Source organism: Plasmopara halstedii (assembly GCF_900000015.1).
Source record: "Plasmopara halstedii genome assembly, contig: Scaffold_650, whole genome shotgun sequence".
Taxonomy (NCBI): Eukaryota; Oomycota; class Peronosporomycetes; order Peronosporales; family Peronosporaceae; genus Plasmopara; species Plasmopara halstedii.
The window spans coordinates 2,748,094-2,760,529 of record NW_020187567.1 but is presented as its reverse complement, the minus strand read 5'-3'; the positions used below and the strand labels follow the sequence as shown (position 1 = coordinate 2,760,529).

The window sequence follows — 12,436 nt, the reverse complement described above, 5'->3', positions numbered from 1 at the left end:
ATAAGAAACCTGCTGAGAAGATGATTACAAGACAAACTTCGAAGAAAAAGAGCAATGAGGAGACTGCCAATCTAGTGATCAACGATCCTAGAGCCTACAATCAAGCAATGAAGACCAAGGATAACGACCTATGGACTGTTGCGATTAAGTCCGAACTTGACTCATTAAAGCAGAACGGCACGTGGAAAACAGTGATGAAGACAGAAGACATGAAAATACTGAGTACCAAATGGGTATTTAAGACCAAGACCAACGCACAAGGTGGAATAGAAAGAAACAAAGCAAGAATGGTTGCATGCGGAAATGGAACAAGTCTTTGGTGAGAATTTCACGCTTACAAATGCGCCTGTCATGGAAATGATCACTGCCAAAGTGATATTGGCAATGGCGCAACACTGGAAGGTACCAGCTAGACACGGAGATAAGCCTAATGCTTACGTCAAAGCATCCGCTGAAAAAGAATTCCCCATTTGTATTAAGATTCCACAAGGGATGGAGATACGGGATCAAGTATTGAAGGAGTTGGGTGTGAATTCTGTATATGAAATCGTATTGTTACTACTTCAAAGCCTTTACGGCTTGAAACAAGCCGGTGGAATCGGAAAATTGATCGATTTGGGATTGAAGCAATCGATTGTTGAATTATGTTTATTTTATGAGAAGGATGATCGTGGAATCTTACTCGTTGTAATTTCGTGGATGATCTATTGGTCACTAGGACCAATGACGACTTAGTGAACGAGCTGTTTGATTCACTGAAAAACTTGCAAATCAAGGATTTGGGAGAAGCTAAGAAGTTCTTGGGAATAAGAATCATCAAACACGAAGAAGATTACTTTCTTGGTCAAGAAAACCTTATTGATGACCTTTTAAATCAATATGGAATGAATGAAGCAAAAATGAAAAGAATTCCGATTGGTCCTAGACATTTATATGACAAATCCTGCCTTAAATTGCACGATTCAAAGAAGTTCAGGTCACTAGCGGGAAGTTTGTTGTGGATTTCGCGTTACACGCGTCCAGACTTGTCATTTGCCGATCGAGAAGGGCCCATGATCCAAGGGAACAAGACTTACAACTTGGTGAAAGAATTCTACGATATTTAAAGGGAACAAAATGTTTGAAGTTGAAGATGAGAAATCAAGAGCGAACTGAAGACTTACCTGATGGTTTTATCGCCGGCTACAGCTATGCAGACTTCGCTGCTGACACTGAGGACCGCGAATCCATGATTGGAGTAGTGATATTTGTAGGAGGGTGTGATGTTGAATGGATATGTCGAAAACAAGCATCAGTGTCGCAATCAACGGCAGAGTTTGAATTCATAACGGCATCAGTCGTAGCAACCGAATTACATGGACATTACAATATGTTGGATGAAGTTGGCATTTAAGGGATCCATAACTGGTTTCTCTTTGTCGATAACCAAGCAGCTACAGTGCAATTGAAAGAAGAAAGTTCGGCATCTAACATCAAGCATGTCGATATACGCTATAAATATGTACAAGAACGTATCAGAAACGGAATGTTGGAGGTGAAATACGTACAGTGTTGGAGGTGAAATACGTACAGTGTGAAGAAATGAAAGCCGATTTGATGACAAAGGCTTTGTCGGCGACTAAACTTGGAGACCTCCGCGCGCTTTCTGGTCTCGTGGATGATGTACAGCACACCGAGGGAGGAGTATTGAAAACAAGTTAAGTCTCCACCTAAGATAACCAGGAGGAGTTATGAAACTCCCAACCATCTGTATAACTACATAGCTACAAGCAGAATACATTAACTTGTAAACTCACCTTCTAACCACCAGGTCCTTCCTTCCTATCTGTCATTTACAGCACTTTGCACAGAAGTAGCGTATTGGGCCACCGATTTAGTTCAACAAGCTACCGTCGGTCCCTGTTCGAGTTTAAGAATGAAAAAGAGTGAGTTGTAGAATACGATGCATGTATTTATACCGGGTATGATACATCGAAGTTTTGTCCAAAATCCAATAATACGTACGCACACCGTTACAGCAGCAGGGCTGCCGTAGCTTTGCGCTTAGAGGAAGTGTAAGTTAAGTCAGCGACCTTTCGTTCTATACTTAGAACAAGTATGAGTTCAGCGGATCGCAATCCGCTTACTCCAGGAGTAATTACAACCTGAACCCAAGGCTATTTAACTCTTCCGTATAAATCCAAAACTGGTTTTATTTATTTTTATCTTCGTCAAAGCCGCCTAATTTTAAATGCAGAGATTTTTCTAAATATGTATAGAAAAATCTAAATAAATGTAAAACTTCTGGCTGTCCATCCCCGTACCGTATTTTTGTTTGGGTGTGGTCACACCATGCCCATCTGGTGTGACACACACCCCTGTTACCAGGGTATGTGTAACCCCGTTACAGTTACGCCCTCTACTTTTGGTCATCGAAATTACGTCGCATACTAATACAGTAACAGCACTCTCCCCCTACCGCACAAAACTATTGCACAATCCATGAGCATTTATATCTCATCCCTATATCGCTTTTTCAAAGATATGGCTCGTGGCCCTTGATGTCGACGTCCGAAGGCCTTATTCAGTGTAATGGCGGTCAAAGTGAGTCACCAAAGTCTGGTACAACACCTGAATATTCACCGCAGACCACACGGTCGTGCCTTTTCCCGTTCACGTGGACCTCTATATGGTTCAAGCATTCTTTAGACTGCGTCTCACCCTTGCACGAGTTGTGCTGATCGTGAACATACCCTGGTATGAACCCCGCTACAGCACTCCAGCTCTTTACTATAAACTCAAACTGCGTCAGGAAGTCGATATTACTCGTCTACAGGCGCAAGTGTGGCAGCAGCTTTCGCCATGGTCGCTTCCAACTAATAAACGATCTGATTATTGACTCTATTCATTGGAAACCGCTAGCTTCAGCGCTTAGGCACTTATGTGTTTGGGCCGTTGGCTCAACAGAGGGTCTCGTTAGTGCCTTTCTCTTAAGATATACCACTTACAACTTGCTCAGTAGCAATTTGAGTAATCAGTGCTCTATGTGAGGGATGTACCTAGAAGACCTCTTCTTGTGATAATCGGCAGTGTGCATGATTTATTTCGAGCGCTTAGTGGAGGAGGCACGTTAGCATCCATTTTACAACCGGTAAAACCAATATCTGTAAATTTGGTGTCAGATTGAAGCATAGCTTACTGTTTGGCCTCGTGGAATACAAAGCAAAACGTCGATATCGAGGTAAGCGCTGCTTATCATCGGCTTGTGCTTTATCCAGCCTGCACATACCCGAGAATAGCCCGATAGCTGTCGAGCTATACAGAAGGCCAGGTAGCGGAAAGCGCGCTACGACAAATACCCTTTCTTTTAATATGGGTAGGTATGGAAGGAAATTTGCCAAGTTGTAAGCTTATATAAATTCGCAGCAATTATACCAATACTGATCCCTGATTTAAGAAATGATGGTATCTTTTACCTTTTACCAGGTATTGCTTGCCCCTTTGTTGATGACACCGGCCAATAGTCAATTAAACATCGAAGTGGGATCGTACGTGCAAATAGAGCACAGTCAATCGAGAACACACGCACGTCTCTGTCTCGCGCGAGCTTTTGCAGCCTTAAATATGCTTGGTTTCCACGAGACTTAATATGCGACCGATTTGGTCATTGGCTCTTTGCAGAATTTGATCAGTCGTCCGGATCAGATTGTGTACGATAACCGGTGCAAATTAGATTGCTGGTCTAGAGCAGAACGTGGACACTACATAGGACTGCTAATGTTGCTCTTTTGCGCGTGAATAGCGGCTCGTCTGTTAAGGTCTTTAGTGAGCTCTAAATTGTTCGTATTCGTTAAAAATATTATGAATTCTACTCAATTTTTATTAGGTGACGGCCGTTAAGATCTAGTGTCGCGAGGATGCAACTCAATATAGAGATCAATAGAATCCGAATTGGTGGATAAGATGACAGCGTTTAGAAAATCCTTGTCACCCAGAAATAATATTTGTGTTTTGTATCTGAATGCTGATTTTGCTTATCTTGTTTTCGAGACATAGTGTCGCGCGATTGCCGTATGATGCTCGGTCTCTTCGTAATGCAGCCATGAATTGTACCGCAGCCAAGATCAAATCAGCACGTCGATCAACCGTCATCCTTCTTCACAGAGACCGAATCCTCTCAGTTGAGATTGTCAAGGGTTCAAGTGATTAAAATAAACTTGTATCAAGGGTAAAGCTAATTCTGAAAAAGCGTGCACCGCGTTGTTGGTGTCAGTTCTTGAAGTGAGGTCAAGTCGCACCAGCTCCGCTGAGAATTCTCCATTACGCAACAATATGTGGGTTGTCCGCTGTTGACAAATCCAACCTGGTCCCAAGGAGGTAAACAAAGTTCGCCAGAACTGTGCGGTAACGCTGAGATCACATTTGAGAGGCAAGATCCAAGTTGGCGATAATCGTATTGGCTATAACTCTTACGAAACAGTACCACTCGGTGGCATGATGAGCCATCTTGCTGCGACGGCCAAATTGTCTGCAGCAGTGCTGCCGAATCTGTTTGTCTTAGAGGAAGCTAAGCTAAGGTCGGTGGCCTTCGTTCTATACTTTAAAACCAACACGAGTGAAGCGCATCAAAATTCGCTTACTCCAAGAGTAACCACAACCCTAATCCAAATAAACGCTTCCTCACAAAATGAAAATTGTTTTTCTTTGGTTTATTTGCGGCAAAGCCGATTATATCTAAATCTATAGGTTCTCCTTATTAAATAGTAAAACCTAGTTAAACTGCATAACTACTGGCAGTCCAGCCACGTAGTGGCTTCTTGTTATGGTGTATCCACACCATTGTGTGGCCACATCATCTGGTGTGACCAACCACTTCTTATCAGGGTACGTGTAATTCCGTTACAATGTCGATAATATTGGAAGGCAAAAATCTTTCTAATGGACTGCCAGCACGCTGCGGAACCGCGGGTTGCCAAAGCATACAGCAATAATTTTACTCGCTTAAACACTGAACGCTTGCGCACATAACCGTTCACCCATAACTAGTTATCTGGTACTTAGTTAAACTTGGTCAGAAGGCATGCATGCAGGGATTCCGAACAACAGGGAGCGCAGCATGGTGCTCCTACATGATGAGAGACATGTTGCATGAAGCACAAATGTGCTGTGTCATCCAGAAAGCTGGATCCTATTTGGTAATTTGTACTGGTTACGAGACCGACGTGTCTTTGTCTATGGAAGTGGGTCGCGTAAGCTGTGCTGAGAATTTTCCGCGAGAGCTGAAGCTCAAGCTTTTCGAATTCCGAGCATGGTACACCCTAGTTCAGGTTCTAATCTCATTACACCCTTGATTGCATAAATCAGGTAGAGGCTTCAATAGTAACAGTTTTAGGAGCTTTCGGGGCTTTGGGCATAAAGCTCTAGGAACCACTATCTCATTTTAACCCAGTTGCAAAGTTGCCTTCAAGTCGTAAAACCGTTCTTCTTCCCTCCAAATCAGGACTGATGTTTTCCCTCCACCTAGTGAATTGCTTTCTCATCGCAAAAGCGTGTGTGTTGTGTTCGAGAGACTGTCATATCAGTGTTCTCTTACACCCGATCGTAATGTACACTGCGGAGTTGAAATTTTTCGTTTTCTCCATGATTTATGGCAATAGTTATCGAAAAAATCAAGGGCGCCCTACAGGCCCCCTTTTCTATGCTATAACAAGCACATTCCAACCAAATGGCTGCGCAAAATGCTGTCACTATCACGAATCATGCACAATTTGTCACTTACCGCTAGCATTTTTGATGCGGAAAGTAGTCGCTGCTTTAGCGTTTTGAATTCAAACGGATCGCACGGGACGTGCGTTCATCTAATCTAGTGCTTTCAAGCAGTATTCTTCGTTAAGAAAGGACTTGTTGTCAAGAAAGCTCGACGTTTAAGTCAAAAGTTTTATCGATATCTTTTTAGATTGGAAAATCGTTTAAAATGCAATGCAAAATATGATGTTCCGTTTGCTATGTGCAGTACATCACACACGCTCGCTTTCGATGACTAGTTTGTCGTCATTAGCTACACGACCAAACAAATGAAATGTCTTAGTGATTGGATCCATTTGCTTAACAATTCTCATTAACATTCGTCTTGACATTGTCGAGCAGGTCCGGGGCCGTGAAATTATAAGTCACGAAAATATCCGAGAAAATCTGACTATCCCAATAATCTCCGCTTGTCTAAAAGGATCTTGCACATGTAATGCCATGATACTCGTCAAGCAGAAGAAGTCGTGTAAAAAGTGATTAATAAACCACAAGAATATTCATTCTTGTCCGTACTGATCGTGGTTCTCTGCTTAGACCATATCCCTGAGAAACAGTCGTGACAGAAAATAACCCGCCGTTCTGCCTCTCACATTTCAAGCCGCTTTATATAGAACACCCTTTGGATAAGTGTGTACATTAAAGCTGTCTATCTACTTGAAGCGGTCGAGCCGTCATCTATTGTCTTGCTGATTAGGTTTTTCAAGTAGACTTGGTCCGCCGTGGCGGGGAGGGGCAAACAAGCCGCAGGATTCCAGCACTTACGTAGTGTGAATTACTTGTAGCAAGTACAAGCTTTCGACAAAATTTCGACCGATTTCAGTAAACATGCTTGCAGCAAGAGCTGCAGCAAATCGGAAGGTAGCAGATGCAAGACGGGCAAGAGAGGCTTTAGAATGGAATACAGTGCGTGACCATACGCCTTTAGAAGAGCACAGTGAGATCACATCTTCGGCAAATCATAACGAAGGCAAGCCTGAAAAAGCGGTCACTTTAGACCAAACAATACCATTGGTGACAGCACAAACGTCTACGTTACCATCTGAAGATGGAAAATCTAGTGTGAGCGAAAAAGCTGATCTGACAACAACGCCCGAAAATGACGAAAATGACATTATTCATAGAATTTCTTTAGTTGGTCTTACGGGTGCTCGACTGCATTATGTGATGCTTTCGAATATCGCCATTGCAACGCTTAACAACACGTGGTTTAACTCCATTGTGATGTTATGTATCTCATGGGCCTCATTATCGGTTGGGCTTCAGACTTACCCAGTGCTTGGAGAAAGTGTTATTCTTAACAATATGGATTTCTTTGTTCTCGCTGTATTTATTCTTGAAGCATGCATCAAGATTTTGGCTGAAGGACTTTATCCATGGCGATTCTTTACCGGAAAAGAAATGCGATGGAATTGTTTTGACTTTGCGATTATAATCATGAGCTTGCCGATATGGGGCTCGGCTCTTGGAGGCAGTAGTATCGCCATTCTTCGTATGCTTCGACTCATGAGGATTATGAAACTTGTGAAACGTATTCCACAGCTTTATATGATTGTAATGGGGCTTATTGGTGGTTTGAAATCCATTGGCTATATCATGTTGCTACTTTTCCTTGTTTTTTACCTCTACGCCATCTCTGGAATGTACGCTTGGCAAGATAATGACACTTTTCATTTTCGAAGTGTACCAATTGCTATGATTACCCTTTTTCGGATGAGCACGCTTGAGAACTGGTCAGCCGTACGTACATTAGATACCTTTCTGCTCGTGAGATTTCATTTGCTTACTCTTTATCTTGTAGATTATGGATATTAACTACTTTGGATGTGATCGCTTTGCTGGAGGATATTATTCTACTGATCCAGCTGCTGCCGCAAGCTTTCAATATTGCAACGCTACTCGAGTATACGGTGCCAATGTGACCGAAAGCTCATTGGCATCGCAACGTGCTATGAACCAGGTCGTTGCTTCTTTATATTTTATCACGTTTATTCTTATCTCTGCATTTGTCATGCTTTCGCTCTTCATTGGTGCCATCACTATGAGCATGACGCAAAGTATGGAAAATATGAAGAAAGCACAGGAAGAAGCAGAGACGAAAAAACGAGCTGAAAAAGCACGTAAACGGGCTTTGGAAGCAGAGCAACGACTTCGAGAAGCTGAGAAATTACGGGCAGCTGGTGTAGCAAAAGAAGGAAGCGGATTTAACATTGTCAAAACGGGAAAACTTTCTGCAGCTGAGCGGAGAGAACGACAAAAAATGCGTGAAGTCTTAATGCAGACATGGGATGACTGTGATCTCACTGACATTTTAACACAACAGCAAGGAGACACGAGGACTTTGAAAGGAACATACTTAAAAGTCGCTGGCATTGCTATGAAAATTGTGGAACATCCGAAATTTTCGCTCTTTGTCACTTGTGTCATCATTTTAGCAGGACTTATGGTTGGGCTGCAGACGTCTGCAGACGTCGTAGATGTGCTCGGGTCATTACTTTCTGGTCTTGATACAGCTATTCTATCTGTGTTTACAGCTGAAGTTGTTTTGAAAATTCTTGCTGAAGGCTTGGAGCCTTGGAATTTTTTCCGTGGGGCATGGAATTTCTTTGATTTTGTCATTGTTGTTGGTAGCTTTACACGCGGATCAGGTGGCATGCTAACCATGTTGCGACTACTACGACTATTGCGTGTGCTAAAGCTTGTAAGAGCTTTTCCACAACTCCAAGTTATTGTTTCGGCTTTGATCAAAGGTGTGGGTTCAATTGGATATATTGGTTTGATTTTGCTTCTCTGCTTTTACGTTTTCGGCATTGTTGGAAACATGCTCTTTGCTGAGAATGACCCATTCCATTTTCAATATCTACACTTTGCAATGATTTCGCTCTTTCAATTGGCAACGATGGATGGCTGGAGCGATGTATTGTATATTAATTATTATGGTTGCGATCTATACGGCTACGATGATTATCGGGAATTGGGATACCAGTGTAAACATCAGCCTACTGGGATTCTAGCCGTGCTGTACTTCTGCTCCTTTATCGTTCTTGGTGCGATGGTTCTTATTACTTTATTCATTGGTGTGGTCACTACAAGCATGGAAGAAGCGACACAAGAAATGGAAGCAGAAAAAGAAATGCTGCGACGTGTCGAAGCTTTACGCACCCAACACAATATTGATACCAAAGTCGTTTCTTCATACATGCAAGTCTTTCATATGCTTGATCTCGATGGCAGTGGCTCGGTTGAAGAAGCCGAGTTGCGTACCGGTCTGGCAGCTATTGGAAAGTACCCGAGCTATGAAGAACTGAAAGAAATGATGGACGTCGTTGATGAAGATGGCAGCGGCCAGATTGATATTGTCGAATTTGTCGAGTTCATGATTCATGTGCGCGAAAAGTCGAATCAGCAACACGCGGCTCGGTTAGAAATTGAAGCTGAAGAAAAAGCGGTAACATCCGATAGTTCAAGCACAGACCCCGATGTGATAGATGATGTCGAGACCGAAGAGGCATCTTCGTCAGGACAATACAAGAGCTTGATTGGGAATGAAGCTAAAACTGACAGTCAAAACGATGCTGAAGTCGCCGCTCGAGTCCTTGCTATTAGTACAAAGAGCAACGACGAGATCAATATCGCACCATTCGTTGACCATCCAAGCCGGTCATGGCCATCTCCTCGTACATCGTTTCAAAACGGCAGGATCAAATCCTATTCTGACAAAGGAATTTCGAATCTGAATGGTGAGGCGAAAATATCCCAAACGACGAAGTCAACCATGCTTTTCGATGTTGAAGCCGCGTCCGACGACAAAAGCGAAATACCGTTACTAGCTCAAGCAATATCAGCTCGACAGCGCTCTGGCCGAGTAACCAATAAAATAGTCCCATCAACATAGATTTTAAGCTTAAGTAGAACGTCAGTCTCAATATTTCACCATCGTGTTGCCATTAGCTGCTAAGTCTGGTTCTGCTCGAGACTCATTTTTTGCATCAAAGCAACTTTAATTGATTCAAAGCCTCCAGCCTTAGCAGCATCATATGGCGACCAACCACGCTTGTCAATCAGCGTCAGATTTGATCCGTTTAGAACAAGGTAATCGCAACAGGTTGCGGAACCAGAGGCTGCGCTCACATGTAGAGCAGTTTCTTCCATTTCTCCCACGCGTACGTTAACGTCAATTCCATGAGCTACACACCACATCAATTCCTTGACATCTCCACGTGACGCTCCGGCTATAAAACGCTTTGCTAACTCCTGCTTGCAAACGTGATCATCGTCTTCTAATGTCGCATCTGGTTCAGCAAAGGCATGGAAATGATATTTGGCCTGAATAAATCGTGCTTTTACCTCTCGTGACGTTGAGGGCGTCGACTTAGCCCAGCCATTCGGGATCGTGTACTCCCACACAGCATTGACAACATCGTTACCCAGTTCGTCACGCAAGAGAACAAGCAGTGACATATCCCAAGAGTCCAAGGTTAAGGATCGTACCTTGGACTCGTGCACTCCGAGACTTCGATGAATGCCAGAGCACTCAATGCACAAAAGACATCCTATGTTAATCGATACCCACTCAGCTGGCTCCTGTCCACAGTCTGCGCAACAAGGATTGGCTTCAATCAGTTCGTCAATGACCGATTGCTGCTCTGGATGCACCTCTTTGCGGTGACATTGTTTTTCTAATGCGCTTTCTGTACTGCGTCTAGCAGCTTCAATCCACTCATTCATGTCGCGCGTACTTGTCGCTTGTAGAATTAGCTTCGCACGATTTGCGTCAATCACTTCAAAACAGAATGGAAGACTTGAGCCCTCCAATTCGCGCACCCGAGCGAGAAGAAGATCGCATACAAGAGTCAGACTGCCTTCTGTAGGATGCTTACCAATACTTCCACGCGTCGTTGTCTGGAAAAGCTTGCCAGTATGAATCTCGAACCAACGTCGCTTCCAGCTTCGAGCTGGAAACATTGAGTTGCGAACAAATAAAAAGCCTTGCTTAACGATGCCGCCACGAGGGGTTGCGACGGTCTGTCGACTGCTTAATGTGTCGGTCGAAATAACCTCAATAGGCACGTCAAGAGATGGAAACAACTCCAACAAACCATTTGTATCGACATTTAGTGAAGTGGGTGCCACAGTAGACGGTTCACCAGGTCGATAGCTTGAGCTGACAAGCTCAATATCTTGCAGCAAAAAGTTATCAAGATATTTTCGCTGCGATTGCCACATTATCTCGTCTTCCTCAAAATCTTTGCGTGAGACCTGCAGCATTTCTTGGCGTTTGCGAAGACTAGGCTCGATCGATTTCACAAGCTCATGGCACGCATGGAAGTGACCCAATTGTGCGTACATGATCGAATTAAAACATTCGACTAAGACATACTTCTTCATGCTGTCAATTCGATTCATGTAGCGAACAAGGTCAAAACGTGCGAGTTCAAAGCGTCGACGAGCTATTAAAACTTCCCGCTCCAAAGCTCGTTGCTGTTTGTCACTTGCGAGGCCAGAGTCCAAGCCTAAAATGTTGCTACTGCTTCCACCACCGAACGTCGCGGAAGCTGATGGCGTTCCTGTAATCATTGATTCTACATTTCCATTGTAACCTCCTATGAATTGCGCTGGACTGCCAAGGCTTGCGTCTGATCCGCTAGTCGGTGTACCTGTGCCATTCGCTTGTTGTCCAGGCTGTCTTGACTTGCTTAACAATTTACCTAGTAGCGCTTCATATTCATCACCCAGCCTTGTCACATCCTTTTTTAATTCTCCAGCTTCTTTAAGCAGCTCCTTTTCTGCAAACTGTTGGATAGATCGACTCAATAAAGACTCAACACCCAGCAACATACTCACTCGAGAGCTTTGCAATTGTTCCAACGTATCGTGCATTTCTCCAAAAAGGTCTGAGAGACTGCCGAGCTCCGAACAACTTGTCGAAAATATAGCGCGAGCGTGTTTACGCTGTATTAACTCATCGGCCAGTGCTGTCTCCACTTCACCAAAATGTTTTCCTGCAGCTGCATACTCTTTGGAATGTGACACAATCTCCTTTAACAGAGCGCACAGTCCTGTAACTGACTCTTCAAAGCTCTCGAGTTGGCGTCGAAACATGGGTGAGTCTTCGACAAAGTCCAGCACTACATTTTTGCTACAGCGCGTACAAACTCGAGTCTCATCAACGTCGGATGCAGCTCGTAACCTTGGCGACGTAGCAATGACACGCGGTGGAGACTGTTTCGAATCCTGCACTGACTTCAAATCGTATCCGATGGACTTTGGTAATTGTGTAATATTATCAGCTGCACATTCGGTAATCTCAGCACTTAATTTCCTGTTTTGCTTTACTGGAAGCTCGTTCATTGCATCGGACTGTGCCAATTTGTCCAAATCTTCAGGTGGCAAAGCGCCAAATCGCGCCGTGTACGTTTCTAACTGCAATTGTAAACTCACTATCATTAAATCCTTTTTCAAAATGACCTGCTGTAGCTCTGAGATAGCATCACTAGAGGTTTTGCTTCCTCTATCGGCATCTCGCCAGGCGTTAAACGCCTTCATGTATATAGTCGTTATGTAGTACAAAAAGTCAAATTTTACCAATTAAAATTAAAAATCAAAAGTGTTCGAGATTGACAATATGTTATCAAGTTGTGCTGCCGAGGAC

The 12,436-nt window shown here is 43.5% G+C and overlaps 4 protein-coding genes across 4 annotated transcripts; 3 read left to right on the top strand and 1 right to left on the bottom strand.

Annotated features, from left to right (window-relative positions):
• Positions 1-20: 20 nt before the first annotated feature.
• Positions 21-735, top strand: PHALS_13184 (FOG: Transposon-encoded proteins with TYA, reverse transcriptase, integrase domains in various combinations; the record flags this gene model as incomplete). The annotated part of the gene is made up of 2 exons (XM_024728887.1): positions 21-261; positions 314-735. 2 exons carry the CDS (start codon positions 21-23, stop codon positions 733-735), a joined length of 663 nt encoding a protein of 220 aa, XP_024579320.1.
• A 2,706-nt stretch (positions 736-3,441) lies between these two features.
• On the top strand, positions 3,442-3,698 carry PHALS_13183 (uncharacterized protein; the record flags this gene model as incomplete). The annotated part of the gene is made up of 2 exons (XM_024728886.1): positions 3,442-3,527; positions 3,596-3,698. The coding sequence occupies 2 exons, from the start codon at positions 3,442-3,444 to the stop codon at positions 3,696-3,698; spliced, it is 189 nt and encodes a 62-aa protein (XP_024579319.1).
• Positions 3,699-6,612: 2,914 nt separating this feature from the next.
• On the top strand, positions 6,613-9,679 carry PHALS_13182 (ion transport protein; the record flags this gene model as incomplete). The annotated part of the gene is made up of 2 exons (XM_024728885.1): positions 6,613-7,524; positions 7,586-9,679. 2 exons carry the CDS (start codon positions 6,613-6,615, stop codon positions 9,677-9,679), a joined length of 3,006 nt encoding a protein of 1,001 aa, XP_024579318.1.
• Positions 9,680-9,738: 59 nt separating this feature from the next.
• PHALS_13181 (arf-gap with coiled-ank repeat and ph domain-containing protein 2-like) lies at positions 9,739-12,330 on the bottom strand (the record flags this gene model as incomplete). Its single annotated transcript, XM_024728884.1, has 1 exon — positions 9,739-12,330. One exon carries the CDS (start codon positions 12,328-12,330, stop codon positions 9,739-9,741), a length of 2,592 nt encoding a protein of 863 aa, XP_024579317.1.
• Between the last annotated feature and the right edge of the window lie 106 nt (positions 12,331-12,436).